General features: G+C 48.5%; 2 protein-coding genes across 2 annotated transcripts in view; both read left to right on the top strand.

Moving 5' to 3' along the window:
- Positions 1-3,598, top strand: part of npr1a (natriuretic peptide receptor 1a) — a 26,292-nt gene extending 22,694 nt beyond the window's left edge. Inside the window, exons 15-22 of the mRNA XM_061092268.1 lie at positions 484-639; positions 1,073-1,241; positions 1,698-1,844; positions 2,465-2,588; positions 2,705-2,773; positions 2,924-3,098; positions 3,190-3,288; positions 3,411-3,598. Coding sequence (XP_060948251.1) covers positions 484-639; positions 1,073-1,241; positions 1,698-1,844; positions 2,465-2,588; positions 2,705-2,773; positions 2,924-3,098; positions 3,190-3,288; positions 3,411-3,553 — 1,082 coding nt within the window. The 3' untranslated portion in view covers positions 3,554-3,598. The remainder of the gene's footprint in view (positions 1-483; positions 640-1,072; positions 1,242-1,697; positions 1,845-2,464; positions 2,589-2,704; positions 2,774-2,923; positions 3,099-3,189; positions 3,289-3,410) is intronic.
- Positions 3,599-5,134: 1,536 nt separating this feature from the next.
- Positions 5,135-16,424, top strand: ints3 (integrator complex subunit 3). Its single transcript, XM_061092270.1, has 29 exons — positions 5,135-5,263; positions 6,108-6,191; positions 6,290-6,373; positions 6,468-6,581; positions 6,829-6,913; positions 6,986-7,052; positions 7,186-7,327; positions 7,477-7,606; positions 7,816-7,913; positions 8,030-8,221; positions 8,307-8,394; positions 8,757-8,836; positions 9,244-9,335; positions 9,433-9,539; positions 9,622-9,741; positions 9,990-10,119; positions 10,299-10,353; positions 10,819-10,922; positions 11,039-11,203; positions 11,307-11,460; positions 12,578-12,646; positions 13,326-13,401; positions 13,480-13,593; positions 13,703-13,751; positions 13,851-14,018; positions 14,500-14,600; positions 14,684-14,756; positions 14,866-15,019; positions 15,832-16,424. The coding sequence occupies exons 1-29, from the start codon at positions 5,180-5,182 to the stop codon at positions 15,907-15,909; spliced, it is 3,057 nt and encodes a 1,018-aa protein (XP_060948253.1). The 5' UTR covers positions 5,135-5,179; the 3' UTR covers positions 15,910-16,424.
- The last annotated feature ends 1,076 nt before the right edge of the window (positions 16,425-17,500 follow it).

Below are 17,500 nucleotides of genomic sequence, written 5' to 3'. Positions count from 1 at the left end.
TAGTTTATAGTTTATAGTTTGTAGTTTATAGTTTATAGTTTGTAATTTATAGTTTATAGTTTGTAGTTTATAGTTTGTAGTTTATAGTTTATAGTTTGTAGTTTATAGTTTATAGTTTATAGTTTATAGTTAATAGTTTATAGTTTAGAGTTTGTAGTTTATAGTTTATAGTTTATAGTTTATAGTTAATAGTTTATAGTTTATAGTTTGTAGTTTATAGTTTATAGTTTATAGTTAATAGTTAATAGTTAATAGTTTATAGTTTGTAGTTTATAGTTTATAGTTTGTAGTTTGTTGTTTATAGTTTATAGTTTGTAGTTTATAGTTTATAGTTTATAGTTTTATATTTGATTTGAAGTCTGACACGTTTAGTGAAATAATCTTTCCTCTAATCGTCTGTTTGATTAGAACCTTTACCTTCAGTCGATCGATGAGACGTTGATAGAATGTGAATCTTCCTGTGACTCTGTGTTGAACCTGCAGGTAAACTGTGGACGGCTCCAGAGCTGCTGGGGTCCGACTGCCCCCCCCCCGGGGGGACGCAGAAGGGGGACGTCTACAGCTTCGGGGTCATCCTGCAGGAAGTGGCTCTGCTGAGAGGGGTCTTCCACCTGGAGACCCAGACCCTCAACCCTAAAGGTCAGAGGTCGTCAGGAGACAAGTCCCACACTAACTGATAGAGAGATGGATAGAGATATAGAGAGATGGATAGAGAGATGAATAGAGAGATGGATAGAGAGATAGAGAGATGGATAGAGAGATGGATAGATGAATAGATGAATAGAGAGATGGATAGAGAGATGGATAGATGGATAGAGAGATGAATAGAGAGAGGGATAGAGAGATGATAGAGAGATGGATAGAGAGATGAATAGATGGATAGCCCCCCCCAGTGGACACTATGTGTATAACAGATCAGAAGCAGCAGTGATTTAACAGAAGAACAATATTCAGAGTGAACTGATTTGACTACTACTACTGTATCCTCAAATACTGACTGTATATATATATATGTGAATTATTCATATTAAACATTACAGATGTATGACCGTCTCTCTCCCCCCCCCCACAGAGATCATCCAGGCGGTGCTTCGGGGTGGTGCCCCCCCCCTGCGTCCCTCCCTCTGCGTCCACAGTCACAGCGAGGAGCTGGGCGTCCTGATGCAGCGCTGCTGGAGGGAGGAGCCTAACGAGAGGCCGGACTTCAGCACCATCAAGATCCTGCTGGGGAAACAACACAGGTGTGTGTGTGTGTGTGTGTGTGTCTGTGTGTGTGTGTGTGTGTTTGATACGTGAGAACAGGTTTTAAACAACATCTCTGCTCTCATGGAACATTCAGCTAAGAGATGAAACACATAAACTCCCCCTCAGGTGTCCCTAATAAAGTGACTGTTTTATACGTGAAACAACAAATTTTATAAATGCATGTTTATTCTCTTTGTGTGTTAGACCAGAAAACACACACACGTAGTTACTCTGAGTTCTATGGCCGGCGGCTACAGGTAGATCAAGACAGGAGCAGTTAGTGTGTGTGTGTGTGTGTGTGTGTGTGTGTGTGTGTGTGTGAGTCTGCCTGTGTGTGTGTGTGTGAGTGTGAGTGTGAGTGTGAGTGCGAGTGTGTGTGTGTGTGTGTGAGTCTGCCTGTGTGTGTGTGTGTGTGTTTGTTGTATATTCACCCCCACCTGTCTGCTCTGCAGAGGTTATGGTTCTAACATCCTGGACAACCTCCTGTCCCGGATGGAGCAGTACGCCAACAACCTGGAGGAGCTGGTGGAGGACAGGACGCAGGCGTACCACGAGGAGAAGCGCAAGGCCGAGGCTCTGCTCTACCAGATACTACCACAGTAACTATACTGCAGTAATACTGCATCAGATACTACCACAGTAACTATACTGCAGTAATACTGCATCAGATACTACCACAGTAACTATACTGCAGTAATACTGCATCAGATACTACCACAGTAACTATACTGCAGTAATACTGCATCAGATACTACCACAGTAACTATACTGCAGTAATACTGCACCAGATACTACCACAGTAACTATACTGCAGTAATACTGCACCAGATACTACCACAGTAACCATACTGCAGTAATACTGCACCAGATACTACCACAGTAACTATACTGCAGTAATACTGCATCAGATACTACCACAGTAACTATACTGCAGTAATACTGCATCAGATACTACCACAGTAACTATACTGCAGTAATACTGCACCAGATACTACCACAGTAACTATACTGCAGTAATACTGCATCAGATACTACCACAGTAACTATACTGCAGTAATACTGCATCAGATACTACCACAGTAACCATACTGCAGTAATACTGCACCAGATACTACCACAGTAACTATACTCCAGTAATACTGCATCAGATACTACCACAGTAACTATACTGCAGAAATACTACAGGTTTGTTCTGTTGATCAGTTTTGTCTGTTGACAGTTCCGTGGCTGAGCAGCTGAAACGAGGCGAGACGGTTCAGGCTGAAGCGTTCGACTCCGTCACCATTTACTTCAGTGACATCGTGGGCTTCACGGCGCTGTCTGCTGAGAGCACGCCGCTGCAGGTCAGTGGAACCACAGAACCCTGCAGAACCCTGCAGAACTCAGGCGACTCCATCTAGGAACCAGACGTTCGGACTCTGTGAACCTGGAAGTTTCAATCTGGTTTCTCTCCCTGCAGGTGGTCACTTTCCTGAACGACCTCTACACCTGCTTTGACGCCATCATCGATAACTTTGATGTTTACAAGGTAGAACCACCTTCACCGCTCCAGCCTGTGCTAAGCTCTGTTAGCATGTTAGCCTCCGCTCTCAGGTTCTTCCTGATTAAAGAGCTGCGTGTTGGGACTTTCAAATCTGAGTGAGAAGCAAATCCAAACCTGTGTGCACACTGCCCCCAGGTGGAGACTATTGGCGATGCGTACATGGTGGTGTCCGGCCTGCCTGTGAGGAACGGTCAGCTCCACGCCCGGGAGGTCGCCCGCATGTCTCTCGCCCTGCTGGACGCTGTGAAGAGCTTCAGGACCCGACACCGAGCCAATCAGCAGCTGCTGCTCCGCATCGGCATACACAGCGGTGTGTGTCTGTGTGTGTGTGAGTGCAAGTGAGTGTGTGTCATGTGATTTATTAAATACACTACATGAGTTTTGTTGTTGTGTGTGTTCAGGTCCAGTTTGTGCCGGTGTGGTCGGGCTGAAGATGCCCAGGTACTGTCTGTTTGGAGACACGGTCAACACAACGTCACGCATGGAGTCCAACGGAGAGGGTAACACACACACACACACACACACACACACACACACACACACACACACACACACACACGTTCCTCACAAAGACACGTGCACAGTACGAGCAGGTTCACTCACATGACGTCTGTTTCTGCAGCTTTGAAGATTCACGTGTCAGAAGCAACTCGTCAGGTTCTGCAGGAATTCAGCTGCTTCACACTGGAGCTCCGAGGAGAAATCCAGGTGAAGGGGAAAGGACCAATGAGGACGTACTGGCTGCTGGGAGAGGAGGACAACTGACAGAGGACGACAACTGACAGAGGACAACAACTGACAGAGGACAACAACCGACAGACACAACCGACAGAGGACAACAACTGACAGAGGACGACAACCGACAGAGGAAGACAACCGACAGACACAACCGACAGAGGAAGACAACTGACAGAGGAAGACAACTGACAGAGGACGACAACTGACAGAGGACGACAACCGACAGAGGACGACAACCGACAGAGGACGACAACCGACAGAGGACGACAACCGACAGAGGACGACAACCGACAGAGGACGACAACCGACAGAGGACGACAACTGACAGAGGACGACAACTGACAGAGGACAACAACCGACAGACACAACCGACAGAGGACAACAACTGACAGAGGACGACAACCGACAGAGGAAGACCGACAACCGACCGAGGACGACAACCGACAGAGGACAACAACCGACAGAGGACAACAACCGACAGAGGAAGACAACTGACAGAGGAAGACAACTGACAGAGGACGACAACTGACAGAGGACGACGACCGACAGAGGACGACAACCGACCGAGGACAACAACCGACAGAGGACGACAACTGACAGAGGACGACAACTGACAGAGGACGACAACTGACAGAGGACGACGACCGACAGAGGACGACAACCGACCGAGGACAACAACCGACAGAGGACGACAACTGACAGAGGACGACAACTGACAGAGGAAGACAACTGACAGACGGAGGAGATGTGGATAGAAACTACAAGATGGTGTTGGCCCCTCCCTCCTCCTCTCCGATTGGATAGTTACCTCTGACCTAAGAATGTTCCATGTTAATAAATCAAATGTTGTGTAAATACAAAATAAACTTTAATATTATGTTTGTGTAACTGTTAACTCTGGGATAAAAGTTCCAAATCAGCTCTTTTTTATGTTCTGCTGATTATTGCTAAAATACAAATGTATGTTTTCTATAAAATTACTACAGATGAATAGTTTTTTCCAGAAAACATGGAGGATATAGAAAGTAATAATTTACGATGAAGTTCATGTGAATCTTCAGAGACTCTTTGATTTAAACACACAGAGTTCTGCTCTCATTTCAAATCAACAGGAAACTTTAGTGAATCGTTCAACATGTTTTTAACCATAAAGTCACGACAGCCTCAAATCTCATAAGATATTTCACTGGTCTTTGATTTTAATGTTGTAGTATTTGAAGCTGCAGATGATCAATAAAGTTTATTTAAATCATGATCACATGTAGTATTTGTGTGTTTATTTTGGTGATTGTTCTGTGTTATTGATGTTTACGTGTTCCTGATCAAGGCACAGCAGCCCTGGGATTGGCTCCATAGTTGCTGTCCTGTGATTGGTCCAGCGCCCCGTCACTCAGAGCAGGTCGCGCTGTGATTGGCTGAGCGCGGCTGGTCCCGGTGCGGATGTCCGTTATGTGTGTGCGGTGGTCGGAGCCTCAGAGCGGGACTGAGAGTCACCGCTGCCCGGAGACAAGTGCACCAGCCCCGGTACCCGAGCCGAGCGCGACCCCCTGACCCGCCGCTCGCCCCCCGGTGCACCGACCCCCTGACCCCCCCCCCCCCCCACGGGGACCAGCGCTCAGCTCCGCGGGGCCCGGCGAGGCGAGGCGGGAGCAGATGGAGCCTGCACCGGCCAAGGCGAAGCCGCAGGGCCGGCTCCTGGTGTCCACCCTGCTGGACACCAAGGACGAGCTGGAAGAGGTAGGCTGACCCGGGCCAGCGGCTCCTGGAGCGCAGATAACCCGGGATAACTCCGGGGGACACGAGCACTTTGAGTTTAGTTTAAAACAAAGACGAGGAGCCACTGGATCACCCAGGCTAGGCTAGTTAGCACGGCTAGCAGGGGGCTAGCAGCGCTAGCATGGCACAGCCGCCCGGGGACATGTGTTACCCGGCTGCAGCCGGAGCGAACCCCCGGTGGACCCGCCGGGTGAGGCCGCCGAGCCGGGTCCGGTGGCACCGAGCCCCGGGGGAAGCGGGTTAGCGGCACACCTTACCGACTGTTAGCATAGCATGCTAACCCTACGTAAACATATGGGTAGAAAGTGACAGGTGCGCATGCGCCATGGGGCTGTTTGGTTTCTGTCAAAGGACTGAGATACACACACACACACACACACACACACACACACCTGAGTGACGTGTTCATGTGGCTTCGACTGTCAGATCAGCTACTAACCTGTGTTTGTGTGTGTCTGTGTTTGTGTTATTGTGTGTGTCTGTCGGTGTGTTAATGTATGTGTCTACTGTGTGTCTCTGTCTGTGTGTCTGTCGCTGTATGCGTGTATATGTTTGGGTGTGTGTCCGCGGTGTGTGTCTGTTTGTGTGTGTCTTTGTTTTTGGGTGTTTGGGTGTGTGTGTCTATGTTTGTGTTATTGTTTGTGTGTTTGTCTGTGTTTCTGTCGCTGTGTGTGTGTCTATGATTGTGTTATTGTGTGTGTGTGTCTGTTTTTCTGTCGCTGTGTGTGTCTGTTTGTGTTATTGTGTGTCTGTGTTTCTGTCGCTGTGTGTGTGTGTGTCTGTTTGTGTTATTGTGTGTGCACAGAAGTCGGAGCGGTGTGCAGGGATCGTGCAGGCGCTGACCAACGGGCTGTCTGAGAGAGAAGCTAACGACGCGCTCACTGCTAATGTAAGAAAAACCAAGTGTACAATCACCATGGCAACCAGCCGCCTCCCATTGCCTGAACTTCCTGTTTGGCTGAACTTCCTGTTTGGCTGTTCCCTCAGGTGTGTAAGGGCCAGCAGCAGCATGAGGAGGTGTGTCTGGGGCTGTTCACGCTGCTCCTCACGGAACCGGCCCAGGCTCAGAGGGTGAGACGCCACCGCAGCGTGATCCATGTGTGACATCACCATGACATCACCATGACATCATTCTGACAGCGCTGTGTGTGTGTGTGTGTGGCAGTGTTACCGAGACCTGACGCTGGTCAACCGAGACGGGATGAACGTGATCCTGGTGAAGATCAACCAGATCCTGATGGAGAAGTTCCTCAAACTACAGGACGTCCCGAGGACTCAGGTGAACAAGCTGCTCCACCCATCGCCGTTGCTATGGTTACGCCTGGTGGCGTTTCCAGCCTCTGAACCAAAAACTGGTGTGAACTGGTTTTGTTTCAGTTTGAAATCTCTGGGGTGGTGATTCAGTCTGAACAGAAACTGAGACTTTAGTAAACTCTTGTGTGGAAGAAGGTTATTTTATTTTTTAAATGATGATATATTGGTTTGGATGTGGCCTCTGTGACCTCTGACCTCTGACCCGCCTGCAGCTGGTGTGGCTGGTCCGGGAGCTGGTGAAGAGCAGCGTGATCGGAGCCGACGGCGTCGTCATGACGCTGCTGAAACAGATCGCAGGTCAGTGAGCGTCCTCACGAGTTCACTCTCTCACCTGAAACACCAGCTGAGTCTTTATTGTTTGATCTTCAGGAGGAGATATCTCCACTAAGAACCTGTGGTTGGCTGAGAACGTCCTGGAGATCCTGCTGGACCAGAAGTAGGTTTCCTCTGTTTCTCTCCCATCACCTGATCACAGCAGACAGGATCAACCTTGAGTAGAGGAGTCGTTCATCTGGAAGGAACGTGAGGAACTTCTACAGTGAAGCAGCTGAATGTGTGTCTCTGTGCAGGGAGTGGGTCCTGAAGAGCGGGATGCTGATCGCCATGTCGGTCTACACCTACCTGCGCCTGATCGTGGACCACGGCGCCCCCAACCTGCTGATCCTCCGCCAGAAGGAGGTGGACTACTGCATCAGCATGCTGAGGGAGAAGGTAAGGGAGGGCAGAGGTCCAACCTGAGTCAGGAAGGAGAAGAGAACTGTAGGGATGGAAGTAACGAAGCAAGAAGGAAGTAAGAACGACATGAGGAAGAAGTGAGTCACGGAGTGCGGTTACCCTGACAACCCTGTGTGTGTTTGTAGTTCATGGAGTGTCTGATCATGGGCAGAGATCTGGTTCGTCTGCTGCAGAACGTTGCTCGGATCCCAGAGATCGATCTGATCTGGAGAGACCTGCTGCACAACCCACAGGTCCTCAGTGCTCAGTTCACTGGTAAACTACACTACCCACAATCCTCAGGCCTCAGTAAACCAGCTTTCACACACCTCAGACCCTGGAGCTGCTGATATGCAATGTGTGTGTGTGTGTGTGTGTGTGTGTGTGTGTGTGTGTGTGTGTGTGTGTGTGTGTGTGTGTGTGTGTGTGTGTCTGTGTCTGTGTCTGTGTCTGTGTCTGTGTCTGTGTCTGTGTGTGTGTGTCAGGAGTCCTCCAGCTGCTGACCGCTCGCACCTCCAGAAAGTTCCTGGCGTGTCGACTCACACCGGACATGGAGACCAAGCTGCTGTTCATGACCTCCAGGGTAAAGACACACACACACACACACACACACACACACACAGAGTTTATCTTTCACACATTAATTCTGTGACGAGCTGTTTAATTGGATGCTGCTTGTCTCCCCCCCCGTGTGTCCAGGTCCGCTTCGGGCAGCAGAAGCGATACCAGGACTGGTTCCAGAGACAGTACCTGTCCACGGCCGAGAGCCAATCACTGCGCTGCGATCTGATTCGCTACATCTGTGGAGTGGTCCATCCGTCCAATGAGGTGCTGAGCTCGGACATCCTACCTCGCTGGGCTATCATTGGCTGGCTGCTCACCACCTGCACGGTAAGGGGGCGGGGCCTCCGACTGTCCATCTGAAGGTTCTCATAACTTTCAACAAGTGTTGATTAAAAACTGTTTTTGTCTCCAGTCGAACGTAGCTGCCTCCAACGCCAAGCTGGCGCTCTTCTATGATTGGCTCTTCTTCAATCCAGAGAAAGACAGCATCATGAACATAGGTGAGACACACACACACACACACACACAGACACACACACACACACACACACACACACACACACACACACACACTGCTCAGCTTGTTATTGGTCGAGTTGCAGTTGTTTCTGTTGATTTTTTTATCTCAGTTTCTTCTTCTCTTGTGTTTTTCTATCGTTTTATTCTATTTCTCATTTTATTGTCTTTTCTTTGTGTTTCATCTGCTTGCTTTGATTTGTGAAGTACTCTGTTTTTTTTGATGATACAAGTATTATTATAAGAGGCAGATTAAAATGGATTAAATACAATTATAAATCTAAATGTGTGTTAATTAACATGCAGACTGTTGTATTGATGTTGTTGTTGTGTTGCTCTGGGTCAGAACCAGCCATCCTGGTGATGCATCACTCCATGAAGCCTCATCCTGCCATCACCGCCACACTGCTGGACTTCATGTGCAGGGTAACACACACACACACTGACACACACACACACACACTGACACACACACACACACACACACACACACTGACACACACATGCTGTTTTCAGACATGAACGGAATTTCTGTCATGTCAATTTCTGTCATGTTCCTGATGTGTCCCTGCCGTGTTCCTCACATGTTCCTCACATGTTCCTCACATGTTCTCTATGTGAGAACACATGTGTTAGTCAGTGTCTCTGGACATGTTCTGGATCTTCTCCTGCAGCCTCCTGGTAAAACATCTGTAACATGTCAGAGTCCATGTGAGGAACCAGCAGGACGATGTGTGGAAGCTTCCCAGTGAGCGAGTGGACGTGTGGACGAGTTTCTAACACGTGACGACCTTCTCTCTCTCCTTTCCTTCTCTCCCTGTTTCCTTCCTCAGATCATCCCTCACTTCTTCCCTCCGCTGGAGACTCAGGTCCGTCAGGGTGTCTGCAACTCGCTCACCTTCATCATGGAGAAGAGAGTGCTGGCGTAAGAACCAAAGAACCGTGTTTCACTTTTAATGCTGCAGATTGGATTGATTATTGATATTGATTATTGATATTGATATTGATCTCTTGTGTCTCAGTCACCTCGCTCCACTGTTTGATAATCCAAAACTGGACCGAGAACTTCGATCGATGCTAAGAGAGAGATTCCCTGAGTTCTGCAGCTCGCCCTCCCCCCCAACTGAAGGTAACACACACACACAGACACACACACACACACACACACACACAGTGTTGCAGTGTTAACACATTGTTTTTGTGTCCTGCAGTAAAAATGGAAGAGGCTGTTTCTTTAGAGATGGACAACCACGTGTTGGACAAGGAAGAGGGTTGCTATGACAACACTGAGGCGGCCTTCAGTGACGATGAGGAGGAAGTCAACAACAAAGGTGACGAGATGGAGATAAACCACATTAAATGGTTATTCCAGTTGAAACCAGAATGAGGAATTATTATATATCCATAATGTAGGACCATGTTTACATTGGAGCCAGCGAGTGTTTCCCAGTTTAAAGACGCACTCTGGTTCTCTGCAGCTGCAGGTTGATCCTTGTGAGACTGGTTGACCTGCCACATGTGAACTCCTCAGAGTGAGCTGCTCATTCATAACCCTTCCTGTCGCCCAATCACTGTGCAGGAAAGAAACGGGAGTTCAGGTTCCATCCAATCAAAGAGGCCGTGATGGAGGAGCCTGCTGACATCACACCCTGGCAGGACCAATTAGATGACACCATGAAGGAGAAAGTGCTGCAGCTGCAGAAATCCAGGTGAGAGGCCACAGTCTTCCTTCAGGTCCTCAGTTCCACCTGTGGGCTTCAGATGAGAATCTGAGAAGATTGAGGTCACTGTGGATTAATGAATAATTAATCAGTTAATATGACTTTAATATGATGATAATGTTTTCTCCTGGTCATTACTTTAATACTCAATCTGACTCTGTCCTCAGTGACACAGAGACTCAGTGTGAGGTGATGCAGGAGATCGTGGACCTGATCCTGGAGGTGAGTTCTCTTTGTTTCAATAAAGATGCTTTAATGTTATTTAGACTCCAACAGAAACCAGCACCAGAGGAACATCCAGTGCAGGTTAACATCTGCTCATCCTGTCAGTGGTGTGTTCCACTCAGTAACTAGTAACTGGAGAAACAGAACAGAACTTATTAGATTTAGAAACGTCTCAAATCCATAAAGTTTCAGTTTGAATGTGATCCAGAACATGGCTGTTTCACTTTCACCTCAGCTGTTCTCCCACATGAGCTCTGTAGTGTGTTGTCCTGACATGTTGTGTAGTTAGTGTTGTGTTGGACTTAGTGTTCATACATTCTGCTGTGGAAAGATCAGTGTTGTTGTTTACAGCTCATCCACACGGATACAGACGCCCCTTCTTCCTGTTGTACACAAAAAGGAAGCCACAATATCTTGTGTACTTTGCTCTCTGATGTTCTCTGATGTTCTCTGATGTTCCAGGAGGACTTTGACACAGAGCAGATGTCGGGTCTGGCCTCTTGTCTGGCAGAACTGTTTAAAGATCATTTCAGAGGAGATGTTCTTCCAGAGGAGATCACTGAGGAGTAAGACCCTTCCTGTCTTCTACTGTGTTACTGTGCTGCCCCCTGTTGGTCACACGATCCGTGTTTCCATCTCTGCTCACCTGTCTCTCTCTCTCTCTGATGTCCACCTGTCTCAGGTCCCTGGAGGAGTCGGTGTGTAAACCCGTCTGTCTGATCTTCAGGAACCTGGTCACGATGCAGGAAGACAACAGCGGCTTCTCCGTTCTGCTCGACATGTTGGCTGAACTTTACCAGAAACAACCCAAGATCGGATACCACCTGCTCTACTACCTGAAGGCCAGGTGAGAAGCCCCCACTGATGATGTCACTGATGGTCAGTGGTCTGTCCGGCTCTCAGCAGCACAACTCAACCTCCTGTGTGTGTTTGTGTGTTTGTGTTCTCAGTAAAGCAGCAAATGGAAAGATGATGCTGTACGAGTCGTTCGCTCAGGCGACGGCTCTCGGGGACCTGCACACATGTCTGATGATGGACATGAAGGCGTGTCAGGAGGACGACATCCGCCTGCTCTGCTACCTCACTCCCTCCATATACTCTGAGGTACACACACACACACACACACCCTCCATATACTCTGAGGTACACACACACACACACACACACACACACACACCCTCCATATACTCTGAGGTACACACACACTCCCTCCATATACTCTGAGCTACACACACACACTCCCTCCATATACTCTGAGGTACACACACACACACACCCCCTCCATATACTCTGAGGTACACACACACTCCCTCCATATACTCTGAGCTACACACACACACTCCCTCCATATACTCTGAGGTACACACACACACACACACACACACTCCCTCCATATACTGTGAGGTACACACACACACACTCCCTCCATATGAGGTACACACACACACACTCCCTCCATATACTCTGAGGTACACACACACTCCCTCCATATGAGGTACACACACACACACACACACTCCCTCCATATACTCTGAGGTACTAACACACACACACACACACTCCCTCCATATACTGTGAGGTACACACACACACACTCACTCCCTCCATATACTCTGAGGTACACACACACTCCCTCCAAATACTCTGAGGTACACACACACTCCCTCCATATACTCTGAGGAACACACACACACACACACTCCCTCCATATACTCTGAGGTACACACACACACACACACTCCCTCCATATACTCTGAGGTACACACACACACACACTCCCTCCATATACTCTGAGGAACACACACACACACACTCCCTCCATATACTCTGAGATACACACACACACACTCCCTCCATATACTCTGAGGTACACACACACACACACCCTCCATATACTCTGAGGTACACACACACTCCCTCTATATACTCTCAGGTACACACATACACACACACACTCCCTCTATATACTCTCAGGTACACACATACACACACACACTCCCTCCATATACTCTGAGGTACACACACACACACTCCCTCCATATTCTCTGAGATACACACAAACACACTCCCTCCATATACTCTGAGGTACACACACACACACACACACTCCCTCCATATACTCTGAGGTACACACACACACACACACTCCCTCCATATACTCTGAGGTACACACACACACACACACACACTCACTCACTCTCTTGTCTTGGTGTCTGTTCAGTTTCCAGATGAGACGTTGAGAAGCGGCGAGCTGCTCAACATGATCGTGGCCGTCATCGACTCCACGCAGGTAACTGACACGTGTTATTAACGTGTTATTAACGTGTTATTAACGTGATCTGAACCTTCTCTGTTTGGTGGAAACATACAACAAACACAAGGTGGTGATTCTAGTTTAAACTCAATTTGAAATCTTCATATTTACAATGTTCCTCCTTCAACATGTTTGTATTCTTATAAATTTCTCCTACGTTTGAACGAACATGACCTGTAGGATTTATCCAACGAGTGAGCTTGTGTGAAGATAGTAAATTTGCATAATTAACGGCCCAATATTACCAATTAAGGCTCAACTTGCTGCCGTGAGATGTGTTCAAGACCCAAAGAGTAAAGAACATTGAGAGTTTGGAGATTAAAGTGCTGATTTCAGAGATACAGAAAAATAAGCCTGGACTTTTCATCAGCAGTGGAATGAAGAGACTGAAGCAGCTGTTAACACTGTGTCACTGAAATACTGAAGAAATAGTTCAATATGAAAATGTTTTAAAATATGTGACAATGACAGGATCGGATCAGAGTTTACATTGTGAAGTACAGCGTTAAGATCCATTAGTGAAAAGCCTCATCTGAAGAACTTCTTCTGACTCATATGCAAGTCTGGACTCACATTCTGAACATAAGAACAAATCTGTTCGTACCGACGGTTCATTATTCTCATAATTAACGTTTGTGTGTGTGTGTGTGTGTAGTTACAGGAGCTGATGTGTCATGTGATGATGGGAAACCTGGTGATGTTCAGGAAGGACTCCGTGCTCAACATCCTCAGTGAGAAACCGTTACACAACAGCTTTTATTGTGTCAGTGTAGAGCTGCAGCTGATGTGTGTTTGCTTCCTGTGAACAGTTCAGTCTCTGGACTGGGAGACGTTTGAGCAGTACAGCACCTGGCAGCTGTTCCTGGCTCACAGCATCCCTCTGGAGACCATCATCCCCATCCTGCAGCACGTCAAGTACAAAGGTGACCGCTGACAACGACCAACCCGAGTGGACACAGATTATTACAGAGAAATAAACCTGATCAACCTGTGTGAAGCTTTTCTTATTGTTGATTTCCTTTGTGTTTGCAGAACATCCAGAAGCTTTATCATGTCTGCTGCTGCAGCTTCGGAGGGAAAAGTATGAAAATCACAACGAAAACTTTTAGTCCTTCTTTACACTGCAGGTGTGGTTGTCCCTGTTAAAGTGTGTGTGTGTGTGTGTGTCTGTGTGTGTCAGGCCCAGTGAGGAGATGGTGAAGATGGTCCTGAGTCGTCCCTGTCATCCCGAGGACCAGTTCACCACCAGCATCCTGAGACACTGGGCGTCCAAATACGACGACACGCTGGGAGAACACATCAAGGCTCAGCTGATCAAGAACAACAACCAGCCACGCAAGAGACAGAGGTGAGGACAGACACACACGAGCCCTGGACAGACTCACACACGAGCCGTGGACAGACACACACACGAGCCGTGGACAGACTCACACACGAGCCGTGGACAGACTCACACACGAGCCGTGGACAGACTCACACACAAGCCGTGGACAGACTCACACACAAGCCGTGGACAGACTCACACATGAGCCGTGGACAGACTCACACACAAGCCGTGGACAGACTCACACATCCTCTTCTTCATCCTGAGATATTTGTGTTCTGAAAGACGCGTGTGGTGAAATGTGTGTTTCCTGTAAACAGGGAAAGTATAAGAGGACAGAGCTCAGATCTCTGCAGGTCCCGGCCGGTCCTGTTGTCCACGCAGGGACACGTGTGTAGTAACACGTGTGTAGTAACACGTGTGTAGTAACACGTGTGTAGTAACACGTGTGTAGTGACATGTGTGTAGTAACACGTGTGTAGTAACATGTGTCTGTGTGTGTCAGTCTCCGTAGCTCCAGCAGTAAACTGGCTCAGCTGACTCTGGAACAGATCCTGGAGCACATGGACAACCTGAGACTGAGTCTGAGCAACAACAAGAACAACTGTGAGTCCCCCCCACCCCCCCCCCCCATCACTCAGACCTGATCTGTTGATCCCTGATAACTGATCCTTGTGTCTCTCTGTCAGTCTTCACTCAGACTCCGATCCTCCAGGCACTGCAGCACGTTCAGGCCAGCTGTGACGAGGCACACAAGATGAGGTACACACACGTATACACACACACACACACGTAGTAACACACACACACGTAGTAACACACACACACGTGCTGATGACATCATAACCTACCTCACTTCCTGTTGCTGCAGGTTCAGCGACCTGTTCGCTCTGGCGGAGGAGTACGAGGACTCTCAGTCGAAGCCTCCCAAGTCCCGTCGTAAAGCTCCCGCCTCCTCGCCGCGCTCCAGGAAAGGAGCGGCTCCGCCCACCAACGAGGAGGAGAGCGCCTCCAGCAGCGCCTCGGTACGTAGCGCCCACGTCTCCGGGCTCCATACCAGCGTGAAAGGGAGCTCCGCCCCCGACGGGACCCGTGTCCTGCTGTTGGTGGAACGTTCATGACACACAGCGCCGTCCGGTCACAATCGTCCACTGTAGAGAAACACGCCCCCTTTCACAGCTGGAGAGGCTGACACTTCCTGCACAGAGTGGACCAGCTCTAGAAGTCTCGTCCGCGTTGCCGGCCAATGGAGTCGAACGTCACCACATGGCGGCCATCTTGCTACAGGCGGCTCGCTCACCCATAACATTGTGTTGTACTTTTTAAATAACCAAAACTTGCTCAATTTTCAACCGATTTTTAAACGGTTTGGTTTGTTATAAACGTCAGAGATGTAGTTATGACACTGCATAAGTAGTTCAATTTATTAGAAAATAACATAATTATTCATAAGTATGCTGTGTCATAAATACATCTCGGACGTTTGTAACAAACCAAACAGTTTTAAAAATCGGTTGAAAATTTATGGTTATTTAAAAAGTACAACACAATGTTATGGGTGAGCGAGCCGCCTGTAGCAAGATGGCCGCCATGTGGTGACGTACGACTCCTTTTGGCCGAGACATCTAGACCAGCTGACCAATCACAGAGTGGAAGCTGTTGACCAATCAGAGCAGAGCTGACAGACATGAGCTAGAACCCAGTGTTTGAGACAGAGGCTGCAACGATGAACAAGAGCATGAAAACAGTTTACAGTCATAACAATAATCAGATCCTCAACCTGAAGATGAGCATGTTTGATATGAATTTACATAACGTTGTTTCCTTCTCGTTGCAGGAGGAGGAAGACTCCAAGCCCAAAGCTCCAAAGAGGAAGAGGAAAGGCTCGTCAGCCGTCGGCTCTGACAGTGACTGATGGACTCTGACCAATCACATGCCAGCTGCCACGGAGACAGCCAGCCAACCAGACGCTCTGACCACTGGAAGAAGCCCCGCCCCCCCTTCCTGATGACATGCACTGACGCCCGCGGAAGGGGCGGGACTCGGAGACGCTGCAGACTTTAAATCCCATGTGGTGAACTGATTTTCACATGATGAGACCGACGCTCTTTCCACAGAGACGAGGACCTGGTCAAAGGTCACTGTGTGGCTGAACTCCCATGATGCACTGGGAGGAGGACGCCTCGAACTCTGGGAACAAAATGACTGATTTTAATACAGGGAACATGATGATGATGATGATGATGAAGATGAGTGTGGTTGTTTTTGGGTACTCCTGCTTTTTTTCTGGAGGGAATTTTGAACTCTTATTGTGGAGGATCCTGACTTCCTGCTGTTTTTAGCAGCTCCTCCATGTTTGTCTCGCTGCAGTAAAAGCTCTTCGTCTGAACATGATGTGGAATTCTTCATATAAAACTGAAGTTTGTTTCAGGTGGTCATATCTGTCTGGGGGGGGGGGGGGGGGGGGTCAGTAAAGCAACATTTCACCTTCTGGTTTTTTTACCAGCTTATTAAAAACCAACAGAATCCAAATGCAGTTTGGATTCTGTTGGTTTTTGTTCAGTATTTGTCCAAAATGTATTTTGACTTTTGGTGAAATACGGATTTACAGACACATTCAGATGAATCCTTTGATTCAGATCATGTGACTTTATCACTGCCAACATCCCATAATATCCTTGGATCCATCAGTCCTTCTTGTGCTCAGACACTTAAAAGGTTTTTCAGCAGTTAAATTAATAATAATAATAAAACTGATTAAAACACGTTCTGGAGATAAAAGCTGTTCCTTCACATTCTGATGAGAACCTTTATTTCCTGCTTCAGTCACGTGGTCATTCAGAGAAGCCCATTGGTCAGAAGGGTGATTGTGGGCGTGTATAGGGCGGGGCTTGGGGCAGGTGTCCAGGTGAAAGTGATTAATGAAGTGAATCTCCAGCGTGCGCGTGCACGTGGACTTGTTTTATAAAGAGGTCCAGGTCTGATCAGAACTGGATCCAGCTGCTGAAGGACTCCGTCAGCTCTCTTCAGACCAGGTGCTGGACCAGGTGCTGGACCTGCTTCTGGACCTGCTCTGATCCTCTGGGTTTAAGTTCTGATCCCGGTCAGGATCTGTTCTGACTGAACCGGATCCGACCTGCAGGTCTTCTGAACCCTCTTGTCTCTGCAGCATCAGGATCATGTCGGTGGTTAGATCCGGATCCTCTCTGCGGACCCTGCTCCTGACTCCGGACCGGGTCCCGGTCTTCCTCAGCCCGTCCCGCAGCCTGCGCCTCGTGTTGTCCCCTCACCGGAGCTCACCGGACCGGGACAGACTTCTGTCCGACCGGGATGAGGACAGTCCGGGATCCAGTCCCCCGGAAGTCCCGCTCCGCCCCTCCGCCCGGTCACTGCTCCGCCTGCCGCCAGGGGGCGGCATGCCGCGTCGCTCCGCCGCTGCAGCGGCAGAGTCCGCGGACATGGACGCGCCGCACGTCGAGCATGTGACCACGCCCTACGGCTTCCGG

The sequence above is a fragment of the Limanda limanda genome, chromosome 19, assembly GCF_963576545.1.
Source record: "Limanda limanda chromosome 19, fLimLim1.1, whole genome shotgun sequence".
Lineage (NCBI taxonomy): Eukaryota > Metazoa > Chordata > Actinopteri > Pleuronectiformes > Pleuronectidae > Limanda > Limanda limanda.
Note: the sequence above shows the minus strand (reverse complement) of the source record. Positions and strands in the feature narration are given on the sequence as shown.